At 35.3% G+C, this 18,084-nt stretch overlaps 1 protein-coding gene across 2 annotated transcripts in view; it reads right to left on the bottom strand.

The window, feature by feature from the left end:
* The window catches only part of NAV3 (neuron navigator 3), a 378,403-nt gene that overhangs the window by 200,399 nt on the left and 159,920 nt on the right, over positions 1–18,084 (bottom strand). For both annotated transcript variants that reach the window (XM_011946945.1, XM_011946946.1), the window contains exons 7-8: positions 15,521–15,660; positions 3,362–4,379 (exon numbers count right to left, since the gene is read on the bottom strand). In XM_011946945.1, the coding sequence (XP_011802335.1) occupies positions 3,362–4,379; positions 15,521–15,660 (1,158 nt within the window). The remainder of the gene's footprint in view (positions 1–3,361; positions 4,380–15,520; positions 15,661–18,084) is intronic.

Below are 18,084 nucleotides of genomic sequence, written 5' to 3'. Positions count from 1 at the left end.
CATCTTTTATTTCTTACCTTATCTTAACTTCTTGGTGATGCATTAGTTGACTCCATTTTGTCAGATTTGTAAAAAACCCTCTTTTTTCTACATTAATTTGTATGTTGCATATACTTCCATAACAGTAATGCTTTAATATTTTTGATTATATTATTCTTATTACCCTTAGTAGGCTGAACTCCCAGAAGAAGCTCCCAGAATGCTTTAAAAATATTAAAGTAACAATACCTCTTATTTCTGTCATGTAGATAGAACTGATAAGCAAAGCAAATTCCTACTAGCTTTATGATCTCAAGAGATTATTACTATTCTGACTTAATATCTCTGCTTCTTCATTTCTGGAAAATGGGGGATAACATTCTCATGAGTTTATGATGAAGTTTAAATGAGAAAATTCACATATATTTTGTGACACAAAGACTTTCACTAAGTAAACACTCAACAAATGATAATACCAACATAAAATAGTAAATTATTAGTATTATCTCATCAAAAGATTAGCAACTCCAAAAATAATTGTCAGGGATTTCATAGGAGGGATTCTTACATGGGGATAGAACAGTGAAAGTAAGAAAGAACATAAAAGGTTACATAATCCAAATGTCATGACTATAAACAAGCACCTTCCATTGAAAGCTGAAAAGAATGAATAGTAACCACTCTGCCTTTTGAGAATTTACATTACTATTTGTAAAACTGTTCTGCATTGATTTAAAAACTTTGCATGAATATTACTTTGTATATAGACTTCAATGTGAAATTTTATGAGACAGTTTCAATTTCTTTATTTATTGTAGAAACAGGGTCTTGCTCTGGTGTACAGGCTGGTCTCAAAGTCCTGGCCTCAAGCCATCCTCCCACCTTGGCCTCCCAAAGTGCTGGGATTACAGGCATGAATCACCATGCCAACCACGGTTTTATTTACTTTTAGCTATCTTATATTGTTGATAATTATAAAAATAATTACTGATATTAATGTAATTTACTCAAAATCTGGCTGTGTGCTAAAAATTTTACATGGGATTATTTTCTTTAATCTTTAATTCAATCGATCAAAGTAGGCATCCTTTATCAATCATACTTTATAGGATTAGAAAGTGAAGTTTAGGGAAGGCTGTTTACTATGTGGCAGATAGTGTTCTACTGATCAATATCAACTCAATCTTCAAAACAGCCTAATGAGATAGCTTCTACCATTATTACACCTATTTCACTGATTAGGAAATTGTGGTTCAGAATCTTTACATATATGACCCAAAGTAACGCAACTAATCAGTGGTGGCATTGAGATTCCCACTCAGGCAACCACCACAAGATGCTGTTTCTGAACAATGGTGGAGTAAGACATATTCTATCACCGTTTTTGTTTGAGTTTCCCTCTTGTTGCCTAGGCTGCAGTGTAATGGCACAATCTCGGCTCCCTGCAACCTCTGCCTCCTGGGTTCAAGGGACTCTCCTCCTGCCTCAGCCTCTCTGTTGCCTCTTTTCTTAGCTACTTGGCTACATTGCCTCACTTTTATAGTCCTGTTGTTAAAGAGGTCAAACGGAAACTCCAAGAGACTGGAGAACTCATCAGGGTCACACACCGGATCCGCACTGTAACTTCTAAGCTGTGCTGCTGTGCTGCTTCCTGTTTTTGATACTTAAAAGTTACATTTTCAAATGGAAACCACTAGATTTGTATCCACTGGATATTTTATTGCGAACAATTTTTTTAAAAGCTTGTTGCTACTTATAGAAAGAAGCCTACTAAATTAGCAGTTCTAGATTTACATTTTCCTATGAAATTCACTTGTGATTTTTTGAAAGGATTGATGTTTTTACAGAATATATTTGTAATCCACAAGGGTGTTGAGTATGACATATTTAAAACTTCATGATTTTTTTTCTCACATTTATGAAATGTGGATCATGATTTTGACATCTTAAATTCTGCTTTGTCAAATAAGGACCCTGGAGTCAGAAGGAGCTGCAGACTCCCATCTGATCCAAATACAAATATTTTAAATGAATTAGTACTACTGAAGTCAGAAAAGCAGCATTCAATTGTAATGTCCCAAGAGATTAAATGACATAATTATAATAATTTTGTTTTGCTGAGTGTATAAAAACCTCAGAAAAAAAGCACTTTGGTTCTTCATTGAGAAAAAAAAATAAATCAGTATAAACTGCTTTATTTTAAAAAGTTTTATATTCAAAAAATTAATAAATTTTTAAACTATACAGTTTTGAGCCTTTCTTAATTATAGTGGGTCCTGTATCCTATTTGTAAAATTTTCTTTCTGTAGTTAAATTGCCAACCTGCCAGAAGGAGGGACAAAGCAGACATTATTGCTCCTCAGGCCATCTCCTTACTAACCAAGCAGTGAAAAAACTGGGCACACAGCAGTTACTGACACATCTCTAATCGATTAAAGCAAATCACAGAACAACAGGCAAAGTGTTCTGTCTTTACCAACTGGGTGGCAGGACACATATCTTAAAATGCATAATAATGTATTTTAAATTTGTATATTGTGTATTTCAGTGCCTACAAAACAAAAATGCAAAGTAAAATAAATAATAAATAAATAAAAGGTAAGAAAAAAACAAACCAATAATACAACCCAAATAAGTAATACAAATTATATATGTAACCCCTTTTACCTAGAAACCTATGCCTTGCTGGGGGAAATTAATACAAAATTTACATTGAGAAAGTAGTGCCTTATAAATAACATTTGAAGAACATTTGCAACATATCAGGATATACAGTAAACATGATATATGCATGACCTCTGTTAATAGTCTCAACTCTACAAAGTAGTGCATGGTTCCTATTCGACAGCTGAAGAAAATGAGAGTAAAGAGAATTAAGTAACTTGTCCAATGTCTTACAGCTGAAAAGTGGCAGAACTATGAATGAAATCCACAACTTTATCATTTCAGTGGCTGCCTCTTTAACCATTATGGTATACTTTCTCCCAAAGACGACAACAAAAACAACCATAAACTCTGTAAAAGTGAGAATTATTTTAAAAGTCTGCTACTAGTAATAGAAGCAGTACGGTAGTAGCAATAATATGAATAAACACAAGAGAACTTTGTGGCATCTGGTTTCTCGCTGGCTTTTGATAACAAGTAGTTTAATTTTGGAAGGTCTCGATTTCTGAGAGGGAATGAGAGAAGGAATAAAACTGGATCCTGTTGGAAGCTTTTTTCCAGACTAAGATTCCGCACTAAATTCTAGGCCTCTGTCTTTAGCATGAAACATTCCAAAATGACAACATAAAGCACCACTTTATCAGCCTTCCCTATTACACCCTGAGTATGTAGGCCTGTAAATATATTTACAACTGTGGATAAGCAGAGGTCAACTTACCTGTAAATGAATGGTGCCACTGTCGCAGTATTCGGGTGGCTGTGTTGCTGCTGTTGAGGGAGTTGGACAGCACCATTTCCTGTGCTCTGCCCACTGCTTTGTGCCACTGTACAGGAAGCAGAAGAGGCTTGACCAGCTTCCCTTCCTTCCAAAGGGCCAGGACAGCTAGATGCACTTGCTTTCTCCATGGTTATAGGCTTAGGTAAGGACTGGGAAGGGCTCCCCTTAGTAGTCCTGAATTTCTCAGACTCTTTGCTTGCTGTGCTGCCAGGTGAAATGGTTTGCTTTGCTGTTGGAACTTTAGAGCCTGGTTTTGGAATCCCACTGGAAGATGGAATTAAGCTTTCCTTCTTGGCTGCTGTTGTCTTGCTGCCCTTGGGGATCAAGCTTGCAATTTTGGAGGTCTTTTTTGGAGCCATCTCGGTCACCTGATCCTTCTCTTCCTTGACTGGTTTTTCAGTGCAAACTTTATTTTTGTCCCTGTTCTTTTCTTCTTTTTCCTTTGGCTGTAGCAAAGACTTTTTATTGCTGAGATTTTTGCTTCCAGCTTTTGGAGGGGCCAACTTAGGTGACACTTTGGGACTGCTATTTGTTGAGCCACCACTATTCAGACCACTGTTAAAACCTTCCATTTCACCAGATTCAGAAAAGGCATCATCATCCTTCCCACCATCACTAGGTCCTGAACTGGGAGGCTGCGGGGGGCGTAAAGCAGTCCGGGCATTGACTAGCTTGAATTTCTCAAGCATGGATTTCTGTCCTGAGGGAGCAGTTTTGACCCCTTCTGAGACAGGTGGTTTCAGTCTGTCTGACGATGGTGTGGGTGAGGTGGCTGGACTTGACTGCTTTACAGTCAACATGGTGGAGGTGGCGCTGTGTTTGACATTCATGGACTTGCTGCGCCAGGGTTTGCTGGCACTTGGAGAAGGGATGGCAGAGGCAGGAGGCTGCCCAGCAGTACTGGGAGGCTGCATGTTACCATTTACACCTGAAGACGATTGAGGTCCTTTGGAGGAATCTGGACATTGTTTAGAAGAAAAATAAAGAAAAGGCCATTAATCTTGATCATTTATATTACATAATTGAGAACTTCCAAACTATTGATGAATAGAAGTCTCTCTCCTCTGAACTGAAAAGAGACATGTGGCATCAATCACTTCTCTGATGTGATTTTTTAAAAAAATTTCAAAAATGCAGAGTGTTTGAGAGGCATTGATTGTGGGGTGGGGGGTTGGGGGGGGACTATGCTTTATTTTCCCCTCTGAAATTAGTCTTACCCAAATAAATTTGCTAGTCACCGATATTCAAAGATGAATAAAACACTATCCCTCCTCTAAGCAATTCTCTGTTCTTTTTCAACCACCGCTGTAGCCCATACTAGTAAATGGATATTCCACCTTGCCCTATAAAAATACGTTGTATAATGAATGTTGAAAATTGGCTTAAGCTACTGGGAGTTTAGCTAATTGTTTAGTTAATTTTTATCTGATTAAATATGGGTATAACTTATAATTTAGCTTTCTGTTAATTTTATTTTAATTTGTACATTATTGAAATTTATGCTTCTATCGATCAGATAATCTACTAACCAATCTATCTATATTTATCTTTATAATAATCCTACAAGGTTCGTATTAATATTATCATCCCCATTTTACAGCTAAAGCAACTGAGGCAAGGAGAGAATAACTGTTCATGGTCAGACAGCTGGTATTTGAACTGATTTCAGAGACCCTGCTCTTAACCAGCACACCTACAGCTAGTCAGAATAAATCAAACTACTTTTTAAGAGTTATAGGAAAATAAATCTATTTGTCATATAAGTATTTCATAATGCACTAGTGTTTGTTTACATTCCACTTGGAAGTCACATTATGATGTGAATCTTTACATGACTTTTCTAGTATAATTAATGCTTGATTACGGTCTTATTTTTAAGAAGACAAAACTAAATTAAAGGAAGGATTTTACAATATGGTATAGAATCAAGAAAAAGAACTGAGCTTAGAGTTAAAAGACCTCCATCCAAGCGTTAACATTTGTAAACTGTAATTCTGGTCAAGTCATTTATCTTAAGTTTAATCAACCATGAATGCCTCCCTCTTTCACCCTCTGTTTTTGGGGATGAGGGGATGATTGAATTAGACATTTAAGTGGTACTGTAAACATACAGATATTGAAAAATAAACACAGATCTGTTTTTGATGAAATGCTTAATGAAATGTTATATAAAGATATTATTTTACTACTATTCAGGAATTGGAGCTCATTCCATTTTATTAAACGCCTATAAATGTAAAACCACAATGCCTTTATTTTTAAATGTCTTCTTTAAAAAAAAAAATGCCTGACTTAAAAAAAAAGTCAGAACACATGATAAACCATATGTAATCAAGCCAATTGGTACAGAAAAATTAGTGTTAACTAATTTTTCAGAAAAAGAAATTGACATACAACAGAAGGAAATAACAAAGAAGTTAGAGATGGAAAAGAAGTCAAATGGTTACAGGAATTTTTGTGTGAGTTAGACAGGTTTTATTTTCTAAAAAATTAAGTGTGCCTAAAATAACATAGTTGATATTTGAAACTGATATTAACAGTAAAATATTGTACACAAATACATTTATATTACATTTTCTTAAACAAATTGGTAGACTAACAATGACTTCTAATTCTTACTACCCCTCTGCAATTCCTCATTTCAGTTAGTAAAGACTAATACTAATAGTATAATATAAGACCATGCCTATATATTCTATATTTCAATCTTGCCATTCACTGAAAAGTCAAAATGCTTAAATTTTAAAGCATATAATGAGAAATTGATCTTTTAAAAATAATCATATAAAGTCTACTTGTGCTCATCTTTGGAATATTTATGAAAATTCATTAGATTCACACACAAACACTAAGGTGTTCTAAAAAACAGTGGATATATTGACTGATTCAAGACCAATCCTATAAGCTTCAGAACATTCAATTACTCAAATACATTCTCTTTCTGTGAAGGGATTCCAATATTTTGCTTATTATCTATGTTATAAGTACAAATAGTTTCAAGATTATTTCACCAACAGATCCCTTTCAAAGACTAATAACATTTCCTCATAATTTAAATGATTCTTAGTAGCAGATGGAGTCCACTGACTGCCAACAGGTAGAAGCACCTTATTCATCAGGTGTCAGCTGTGACCTTACTTCCTCAGGGGGAAAAAATTACTCCCACACCCACCTCTGACCCCTATAGCATCGAGTCTGAATTAGGTGGCTCTTCTACTTTCTCCCATAGCTTACCATTCCCTCTATTATAGTCATTTTCACTCTACTGTAACTGCCTATTGCCTCCACAATACTGTGCATTCCATGAAAGCAAAGACCATGCCTGTATTACTGTTTTATGCCATGTATATAGCACCCACTACATGGCAGGCACTGAAGTAAGTGTTTAACACATATTATCTCAATTAATCCTCCCAACAACAGCATGAACTTTCCATTATTTCCCCTATGTTATGTGTGAATAAAAGGAGGCACAAAGAGGTTAAGTAATCTGGCCAAGGTTATACAATTGAGCACTGAACTTTGCTTGAGTTATAAGTTAATCCTGTCAACCACTATATTATACTATTCCTCAAATGCAGATGGGTAAGTTCAATGGTTTATCAATTACAACATTTCCTTGACTATAGAAACAGAGAAAATAGTAACTATCCAATTAATGCCCTGAATAGAATTATATTAAGTGAACTTTGTTCCTCAGGTACCCAGATTCAATTAGAAACTAAGAATTTTTCCTCCAAACAAAATGAATTTTCTCAGGTTCAATGAACTGTGTACATGCCTGTGCATTACCCACAGTGAACATAATGTTTTGCTGATTTTTGTTGAACATATACGGATATTTTTCTACTCTTTCCAGGAAAATTAATGTTATTCAGTTCCTCCTGTTTATAGAACATGAATCTAGGAACATCATCTGTTAATATTTAGAGTGACTACTCTATATAAGACATTCCAAGACACATTATAATCTTGTAGGAGGGAAATAAATAGAGTCATAAAAGATAAATGCCACTGTATATATTAAATGTCAGGTGAGTGTCACGTGGGAAAGAAAATGGTAGAGAAGATCAGAGTTGCGAGGACTCAAAGAGACCTGCAGAATAAGATCAAAACAGGTGGTATAAGGGAGATGTATAGGTTTTTTAGCCAGAAGAAACATTTACACATATTTTTGGGGAGCTATATTAAAATTTATTCTATTTTTAACATTTAAAAATTATACACACACACACACACACACACACACACACACACATATGGACACAGAGTTGGAGATAAACACAGTCCCCAAAATCAAAGCCTATTCTGCTGGACATATTGTTAAGCAGAACATGATGACATCCTATTGAAATCATCCTTACTCACACTGATCTTAAAGTCATTTGTGGCTGGGCACAGTAGCTCCTGCCTATAATCCTAGGACTTTGGGAGGCCAAGTCGGGTGGATCATTTGAGGCCAGGAGTTTGAGACAATCCTGGCCAACATGATGAAACCCTATCTCTACTAAAAATACAAAAATTAGCTAGGCATGGCGGCACACACCTGTAATCCTAGCTACTCTGGAAGCTGAGGCATGAGAATTGCTTGAACTCAGGAAGCAGAGGTTGCAGTGAGCTGAGATCTCACTGCTGCCCTCCAGCCTCAGTGACAGAGCAAGACTCTGTCTCCAAAAAAAAAAGTTATTTGAGATATTTCATATTCGATAATGAATATATTAATAATTATTACAAATGTAATTATGCTGACATTTTATTGAAGGTTCTTTAGCTGCATTATTTCACAACAGCCCAGTGAAGGGGGAAGGGCTCCCATTCCTAATTCACATTTGTAGAAACCAGAGCTTGGTAAGCTTCATTCAATGATTTAGATACCTAATGAGGAATGTATGGTGGAGCTAGGCTTTGACCCCACATTTTGTCACTCTACAGTCCGAGCTCTGTAATTTTCTTAGAATGTCAAACATTCTAAGTGTTTAACACAGTCGTTCTCAAAACTGTAATGTGCACACATGACACTTGGGGATCCTGTTAAATGCACACTATGATTCAGCAGGTCTGCAGTGGGCCCTGAGGTTCTGCATTGCGAACAATCTTCTAGATGATGCCGGTGCTGCTCACACACAAATCATACTTTGAGTAGCAAGGGTTGAGGAGACTCACAAATTCTGAAAACTCCTGGCCTTTTCAGTTTTAAAGGGCTGTTTCTTTTTTTTTTCTTTTTTTTTTTTTTGAGACGGAGTCTCGCTCTGTCGCCTAGGCTGGAGTGCAGTGGCCGGATCTCAGCTCACTGCAAGCTCCGCCTCCCAGGTTCACGCCATTCTCCTGTCTCAGCCTCCTGAGTGGTTGGGACTACAGGCGCCCGCCACCTCACCCGGCTAGTTTTTTGTATTTTTTAGTAGAGACGGGGTTTCACCATGTTAGCCAGGATAATCTCGATCTCCTGACCTCGTGATCCACCCGTCTCGGCCTCCCAAAGTGCTGGGATTACAGGCTTGAGCCACCGCGCCCGGCCTAAGGGCTGTTTCTTAAGACAGTCCCCCAAATTGCTAAGTTTATTACATGCTTCATAGCCATGCAATATTAACATTTTTCACTGAACTTTCAGAACCTTGGCTAGCTCTGAGTTTACTTGGATGTTTAGCAGTTTGCTTCAAATAATCTGTAAAACCAAAACAAACTCTTCGGGTTTTCCTAATGTCATTTTTCCTTCTCTCTCTGGCCACATACTCGGTATGTATCTTCTGTGCATCTACAACTAGGTTAAGAAGTAAGAATGTGCCTGGGAGCTTTGGTGGGGTTGAGCAGAGAGGGTAGAAAAGAGCCAGTCAGGATGCTTTTTTAAGTGGCTGATGAACAAGAGAATTAAGAGAAGGTGTTCTTTCTTTAGAAAAGAGAAACAAGTTGAAGACATTAGCTAGAAAGACTGCTACAGAAGTTCAAGTACAGAAGAGGAATTTCAACATCACTGCATCCAAAAATGAAACAAGAGGGACTATGAATTATGACATTCACATCCAACCCACAGTAATGGTCATAACAGCAGCTGTAAAATCATTCTCAGGCGGGTACACACATATAAGACACTTCCCGAAGCTCCGCTCTAAATCTGTCCACAGCCTGTCTCTATACGGAGGCAATGAGGTGCTTCAGATTTCATTAAGATGGCGAATCGTAGGTTGTTGTGCGTGAGGAAGGCACTGGAATAACGAGTCTCTCTGGACTCCTCATAGTAAAGACTGCACAACAGCAGCTGAAATGGCAGCACCTGTAGTTTCTACAGAATGAATGTAGCCACAAATTAAAATCGTGGCCATTTATATATTCAGTAATAAGTAGCCTGGTCTCAATGACATATTTCTGAATGTTGATTACTCAACTTCTGACTATGAATGAATCTCAGCATGGGGAAAATAACAGATTTTTAATGCACATATTTAAAGGCATTCCCAAAATGGATTTGTGTCTTGCATTTTTATGGGCCATCTCTGCTTACAGCATTACCTCTTGTCTATGGTCCCCAAATAGCAATTTGCTTCCACTCTGTCTCTTCTGCTTTCTCTTCTTATACCTCATCTACATTCACCATTGCCAATTCCACCATAACCAAATATTATTATTCATCTACTGCTTACTTTATTCCAAGTACTTAATAAGTACTTCATACACAGTATCTCATTTAAACCCATAATAATCTACAATATACTTATGATCTCTCTTGTTAAAAATGAGAAAATGAAAACTTAGAAAGATAAAGTAATTTGTTTTCAATCATACATATGGCAAAATTTAGAAAAAAATCTGAATGGGAACTCATTTTTGTCTGACTCAAACATTTGGAAGATTTTCACTGTCTCTTCTTTCCACATGTTTACTACATGCCAGAAATTCTGCTGAAATGGCTCTCCAGCAAGCCACATTTATCGCACAGTCAAGTTAATTGGGTAACTCCTTGTTTTCCTTCTTCTTTGGTGAGCAGGATATAAATGGGGAGAACATCACACAAATCACTTTATTCAGATACTATATACCCTCTTCTTTAGCATCTTACTTGCACCTGTTCCTCTGACTTGATGTGAGAATAGATATTACTTCATACTTGCAAAACATCTAAATTCACAGAACTAACGTCTAGTTATCTCATCTTGGAAATAAACAATACTGATGAATTGGGAACGATGCCAACCTGGTTCTAAAATTAATACATTGATGTAAATGTGGCAGTCACATCAGGCATATGGAAAATTTATATAGAGGTTTCATTCCTCTCTGGAACCTCAGTTACCTGTAGGGTTAGCATCACGCTACCAAGAGTGGTATCAGTCTGAGAAAAGACATAGAGATGATCATCTTAATCTGCTTATCTCTTTTTCCTCACTGAATAGTGTGTTGCTTTGATAAAAGCAAACTAGGTTTCAACTCTGAAATATAAGAAGTGACAACAAAAATGATGACAAAAGCACCATTCAACTCTGAAGTATTTCCTGCATGGCAGGCATTGTGTTCAGTGATATAGATGGTCCCTGCTGAATATAGGATACTTTAAGCATCACAGATCATGGTGGAAAGAGGAAAATGATTAACCAGTGTGGCTATGCCACTTATTTTGATAAATAATTAGGACTTTAATTTCACAACATACCAAATGCTTTAACAAAATTAAGCTGAAGAAAAGTGGCATTCAAATCTAAATATGTCTTGGTATTAAGTGGCTCCTCGTGCACCTCCCCACACTGCTTTGCATAAATAATTGCTTGTGTATTGCCTCAGTCATCAATTTCATAGTGACTCAACAGAAACATGGGATGGTGTTTTATAGGGATCCTGGAAGAGCTGTTCATTCTGCACATGCTTATATTGTATCATTTGCAATATCACAGTGCCACTCTGTGGAGAGTTGTGCAATTTAGAGAAGCTTACATTCACCCACCAGCCAGTATGTAATTTATGTACAGGTATATATACTTTGTGGACACCTCAGTAGTTGTGCATGTATGCATAAACCAACAACACATATGCCCAAGTCTATTTAGTCTTATCGATTGATATATACATAGATACAAATATATATAGATATATACATATTTTTATATATGCCCCTAGTTATGGTAACTCATGGAAAGAATTCTAAAATCCCTGAAATTATGACATTAACAATGTATTTTAGGCTTATGTAAGTATTAAGTAATAAAGCAGTAAAATACATAATTAAATCACCAGTAAAGTAATATAATAACTAAAGCACATTTGCATTGGCTTGAAAACAGTTCAGTTCTTTGACTTTATTGTAATTTCAGAGTAATTAAAAAAAAAAACAAAGTGTTTAAGAGCTAGACATCTATGTTTTAGCTGAATAAGCTGCCCAAATTTAATGACTAATGCATAATTCTTATTAACTCTGACAGCTGTACAATGTTGAATTAAAATGTTGCTAAATCCTTGGCATCCATCTTATTAATTCTGTGTTGTGTGTAAATAAAAGCAAAAGCTTCCACACCAGAAGACACCTGATTAGAATCTAGACAAAGAGAAAGAAGCCCAGTTCAGTGAGTAAACAGGTACAATGTAAGAATCACAGGAGAGAAATGGCAAAAAGATGGAGGGTAGTATCCCCTCTGGTGCCGGGGCGTGTTTCTTAGCAACATCATGGAAAAACACCTCTCCATTAAGGAACTCCATCAAATGATGCATGTTCATAGATCATAATAAAGAAACTAGATTCCAAATAAAGCTATGGATAAATTCCTAATAATAAGCTTTTTTGCATTTTTAGATTTTTTAATACAAATTTTGTAAAACAAGAATGATTTCTTAAGGTAACTTGCTTCAGGCATGCAAAGTATATGTCCAAATGAACCATGGCATAGTTTCTACAATATTTGATTTACAGTTAACAGGTATTTGGTTTTTCTCAGAACATATATCTGTCTAGAGTACTCTCATACGGTGCTGGGCAAATTGACAAATGCTTGTGTCAGAGTGCATTATTCATTGTCAGTTTCTGAATGGCAGGTCATCAGGAGAAGAAACTGAAGGACTCTCAAAAGAAATGCTTTACAAATGATGCTGTTTTCATTTCACCACTTGTTCTGAGAAATTTGTTTCCACGTTCCACTTCAACATAATGTTCACATGGCAGTGAATCCCATTGTAAGGTTTCTATTTCAGCCTTCTCTGCCAATGATAATCTACTACAATGTTCACTGATATTTTAATTCATTTAATGAGACTGTAAAATGAGCACACTCTTTTTTCAAAATTCATTATTAAAATGACATTAGATGCATTTTTTGAAATGCAGTTTGTAATTCTCTACTGATTTCTTCTCATTAAGCATCACATTACTTTAAAAAAGCTAATTTGTTTTACAAATCATACATGTGAAAAGTCACTGTGCTTTCAACAGTTTTTTTTTTTAATATAGAAGTGAAACTGTTTTAATTGTGAATGAACCTTTACTATGTATTACAGCTTGTATAGATTCCTGAACTGATTCATGTAACTCATCCCCTCAGACTTGTTAAAGAATGTATAAAGTATATTTCCACTTAAAAACATTCAAGGAACACATTACAGATAATTTGGTTAATCCTGCCAATAAAATATCTTGTTATTAATTTAAATATTCTTATTTTTAATAGCTAAAAAGGAAAAGCAATTAGAATAAGAATATTCAAGTTAGTACTTTCTGAGTTCTATCAGTATAATACCGTAACTTTTAAAAGTTCTTGATTTTTCACCTTGGTTGGTCACACCCAAGGTATATATGCAAACTAGTTTGTGATAGAGGTCAATTCATCACCAGATGGATTTGTATATTTTTATAAACATTATTCTAGAACTATAAATCTTCATATTAAAAAAAGTTAAAACAAACATATTTATTAAAAGATGTACCATTTGAATACAGAATAGATTATAACTTTTTTTTTTGAGAGGGAGCCTCGCTCTGTCGCCCAGGCTGCAGTGCAGTGGCGCGATCTCGGTTCACTGCAAGCTCTGCCTCCCAGGTTCACGCCATTCTCTTGCCTCAGCCTCCTGAGTAGCTGGGACTAGAGGTGCCCACCACCACGTTTGGCTAATTTTTTTGTATTTTTATAAACTGTTTTATATGTAATATATTATTATCTAGTTTGCTCTTATAATTTAAGGTAATATTTTGGAAATATAGCACGGCATTATTAATTTACGAACATTGTCATTGGATCTATTGACATAAAGTTTTAACTCCACGTTTAATAGCAAATTTCATATTGCATACAGGACAAATTCCAGATGTCTTTATTATATCATACGAACACTCTTGTCTAAGGAAATGTGCTTTATATGAGCAGACTGCATATTACATGACATCTGTCTCCACCTTGTGGTTATTATCAACATTGCTACTTTCTAATTTTGCACTACTTTCTAAGCATAGGTAGGGAAGGTATGTATGAATTGAGTGGCCATGGAAAAATATTAACGCTTGTCTATCATCAGAATTTTACTTTTAGATGCCAGAAATAAGTTAAAGAAAACATTTTCACATTACAGAAAAATTCAGATAAATTAAGATATAAAAGTATTAATTCATCGAATGCATTTCTAAGTCTATTTACAAACATTACTAGTAATTTCTTGCCAGAATATTAATAACGGTGGTATCGTGTTGCTTAATTGGACACTTTGGCAGTCTAATTAACACATCTTTATTTCTAAGCCTGTTAGCTTCCCCTAGAAATTTCCCACATGTAAAGGAAGTTTTAGCCTGAACTTGTATCATATTTTTAAGAAAAGTCAGGAAATGAGGGCATTATTTTTTCTGGTGAGGAACTGTCATCTCCCTCAGCCCCGGGAAGAGTGTAAGTCTTTGGTAATATTTCTTGTGATCTTAAATCTAAGATTTTATTTTACATTTTAAAGAAAACATTCCTAACTTCCAAATACACACTTTTGTTTTTTTTCATTTTCCATAACTCAAGAGCTTAGGATATTACTATCTTAACACACACTGCTCTGCTCTCAGGGGTTTAAAGTCTGTCCACTTTTGCTTTAGGCGAAAGGGAATATTCACACAAGAGTGTCTTGCTTCTAGATCACATCTGTCCATTCACATTTGAGTAAGAGGAAGTTGTCTAATCATTTGCCTATATGAAACAATTCACAATTATCTATTTTGAGCAAAAATGTTTGCACATGGTGGAATTATTCGATCCCAATTTGCCAAATGTTCTACTAACTAAACATTTGTGCCACTTTTAATTTCATGTGTTTTTCCATGTAGAGCCTAACACTCTGAAGAAAAGTTTGAAGTTCTATTGATTTGAAAATACTTCCTCAAAACCCAGCAGAACACCCTAGTTCCTCACACAGCCATACTACTTAAAACACACAAGTTCTTCATTTCCTCATGATTGAGGTGTAAACTACACATACTCATCCCCGTCCTCCCTGCTACTTGGTGACAAGCATCAAATCAGCACCTCTTTCAATACCCACTTTGTAAATCACAGAGAACTGTGTGGCATACAATTCATTTATAATATGCCTTTAACAGACAGTCTTTAATGTCCTTGATTTTGTGATTTGATATTTATGTTATGCACTATTTCAAGAAAACAAAACAAATGTGAATAATTTGTCTTTTGGGGAAAACTGAGGTCATTATATCTCTGGGATCTGCTGCTTGCAAAGATAAAAACCTACTGTAATTATGTTTCAACTTAACTGTCAGAAACACTTAAGACTCTTACCTTAACTGAAGCTAAGAATTCAAATAAATTCAGTATGGCTTTATGATTTCAGGATACATTTTCAAAAACATAAAAAGACATAAGACAATGTGATTTACATGCATTTGGAAGGAACTGTTTTTTAAAAAACAGTATTTATACTTGCATATATAACTAACAACTTAAAATAAATGAGTTTATTTGTTTAAAATGTTCTACAGATCAGAAAACTGGCAGTCAGGAGGGGACAGTTAGGAAACATAAAGAAACTCCACTGACAACATCTCTAGGCCCAAAGCTGTTAGGCTGCTCAAATATTAGATTTAGCATGTAATTCACAAGACTCATGTTAGACTTGTGTCATAATGATGTAACAAACACTTACCTTTTTCGTTTCCATTTGCATAATTTGGAGGCTTGTTTTTGTCAATGCTGTTAAAGCTCTGACTTCTCCTATTTAAATTAGAGGCTCCCTGGACCTTGCTGCTGCTGCCTGCAGCAGGCACCCTAGAGGGCCCTGGAAGCCTGAAATAGTAGGAGAAAAATTACATCATTATTGTACATTACAAAAAGGTAAGGAGCAGGAGGTGCTGAGTAGGGACATAAAAGTCAGAAATTCACAACATATGATGTTCTAAAATATATTTAGCAGAAAACGGTGATAGAAGTGACAAATAAATAGCTAAGCCCAATGTTGGAGATCTTCAGAAAAATCTTGTTTCACTTTTCAATAGACATGTTCCTCCATAATTGTAATAATATAGAATAATTAAAACAAACCTTAACTAAAAAAGTCATACCCCATCCCTGATGAATAAAACTTTGCCTTAAAAGTACTGTAACAATTACATGAAAGTAAAGGAAACAATAACACTTAACTTTGTATTCTGAGCATATTCATCAGCTATTTCAGTTATTAAGTTGTTCTTTTCAGTGTATAAGGTATTTGTTTTTATTGTAGGTGTTATGTAGTAAGTTTGCTTGGATATTAATCACAAGAAAGTTACTGAACAAGAGGGAATAGCTAATGCTCACTGAATATCTAAGTTACTTAGCTACACTAAAGAAAACATGGTACCAAGACCCAGGTCATGAGTTAAATTACATTTCACTGGTCTGCCACACAAAAAACCTCTTTCATTTTCTTGACAAAAATAAGCATCCAGACTTAGCTGCTTATCTCACAAGTTTGGCCAACTGATCACAGAGGAGATATAACAAGAAAAGATGCAGATCTCAGAAGAAAATCACTGTTAGCTGGATGACAATTTAAAATATGCTTACATGTAGTGACAATAGCTTTAGCTACTCTTTGTGTATGAATGATAGGATATGAAGAAATATTAACAGACTATCTTATAATTAGAGGTGGTTTGACTGGAGGTTATAACTTATTGTTGCTTTATTTGAACCAAAATATCAGTTTGGATCATTCATTTCACTCTTGAGCAATTTCCAAATTAAAATTTCAGTGACCAATTATGTATTGAATTGTGCCTAAAATATGCAATTACTAGATTTTGATTTTATACTACTAATATATATTCTATAGGTATATTTAATCTATAAATTAAAAATTAGAAATGAAGAACTAATATTGACATTCTTTTTTGGTTCTGGTTTTTTTTTTGAGACAGGGTCTCACTCTGTCGCCCAGACTAGAGTACAGTGGCACGATCTCAGCTCACTGAAACTTTGTCTCCAGGGTTGAAGCGATTCTCCTGCCTCAGTCTCCGAGTAGCTAGGATTATAGGCATGCTCAGCTCATCTTTGTATTTTGGTAGAGACGGGGTTTCCCCATGTTGGCTAGCCTAGTCTTGAACTCCTGACCTCAAGTGATCCCGCCTCAGCCTCCCAAAGTGTTGGGATTACAGGTGTGAGCCACCGCATCTGGCCGAGAACTAATACTGACATTCTAAGATCTATTTAGAAAATATGATATTGAAAGTTTTGTTTATTTCCTGCCACCATATGAATGTCACTGTGTACTACTCTGAAAATTTTTATTTGAAAGGAAAACAAGAATTCAAAATCTACAAATATAGCACTATTTTTTATAATCATCTTTTATAATTTTTTTAAAGCAAAGATTATTAATGTCTCTCATATTGGTATCCGAGATACTAAAATTTCACAATCCAGCTGTTACATGATCAACATTTTATTCACCTTTATAATACTACTTGACTATATCATTTTCATAGAATATTAGAACATCAAACCACCTTCCGAAAATATAAGTGTTTTTATAATAGTAACGGTCATTATAAAATAGAATGAACATCAGGGAATAAAAAAAAACAAATACCAACTTAAAAACAAAACTGTTGATTTCTTAGAACGGTTAATAGCTTCAAAATGTGAATTATATTTTAGTGTTTAAATACATATGGCTGACAAATAGTCCCTTTAACTATTTTGCTAATTGGACATTGTGTCATACAAAAGATTAGAATATTTTCCAAATGATTCCAGCATTTAACTTTTGCTCAAGTGAATCTACAGGATTTGTTAAGTATAGCACAAAAACCAGAGATGCTAGGAATTTACAGAACCAGTGATTGCACTCTGTTAAAGGAAACCAACTAATGAATTTGGTCAAGTGTCCTAATCATAATAAATCTGAGAACTATTTCTGTAGACATAGGCATAGGCTTAGAAAGTTCATTCCAAACTCACACATATAAACAAATTTTGTCACAAAACTTGCCTTGCTTGTAATGCAAATTGACCTGTTTCCAGAAAATAATTAAAATACATTTTAATCTTTACTGCAACCCATGAAGTCAAATGATCTTCAGTCCTTAGAAGAACAAATTAAAACAAATTTAAAAATACATTTGCTCTTCTCATTACCCTAATTTGACAGCTGGCCAGGGCAGGCCTTCAGATCAGTCATCAAAGTAATAAAAAGGGAAATGAGATGAAGCAGAGAGGAGGGAGACAGAG

The sequence above is a fragment of the Colobus angolensis genome, unplaced genomic scaffold (assembly GCF_000951035.1).
Source record: "Colobus angolensis palliatus isolate OR3802 unplaced genomic scaffold, Cang.pa_1.0 Scaffold256, whole genome shotgun sequence".
In the NCBI taxonomy this organism is placed as follows: domain Eukaryota; kingdom Metazoa; phylum Chordata; class Mammalia; order Primates; family Cercopithecidae; genus Colobus; species Colobus angolensis.
Note: the sequence above shows the minus strand (reverse complement) of the source record. Positions and strands in the feature narration are given on the sequence as shown.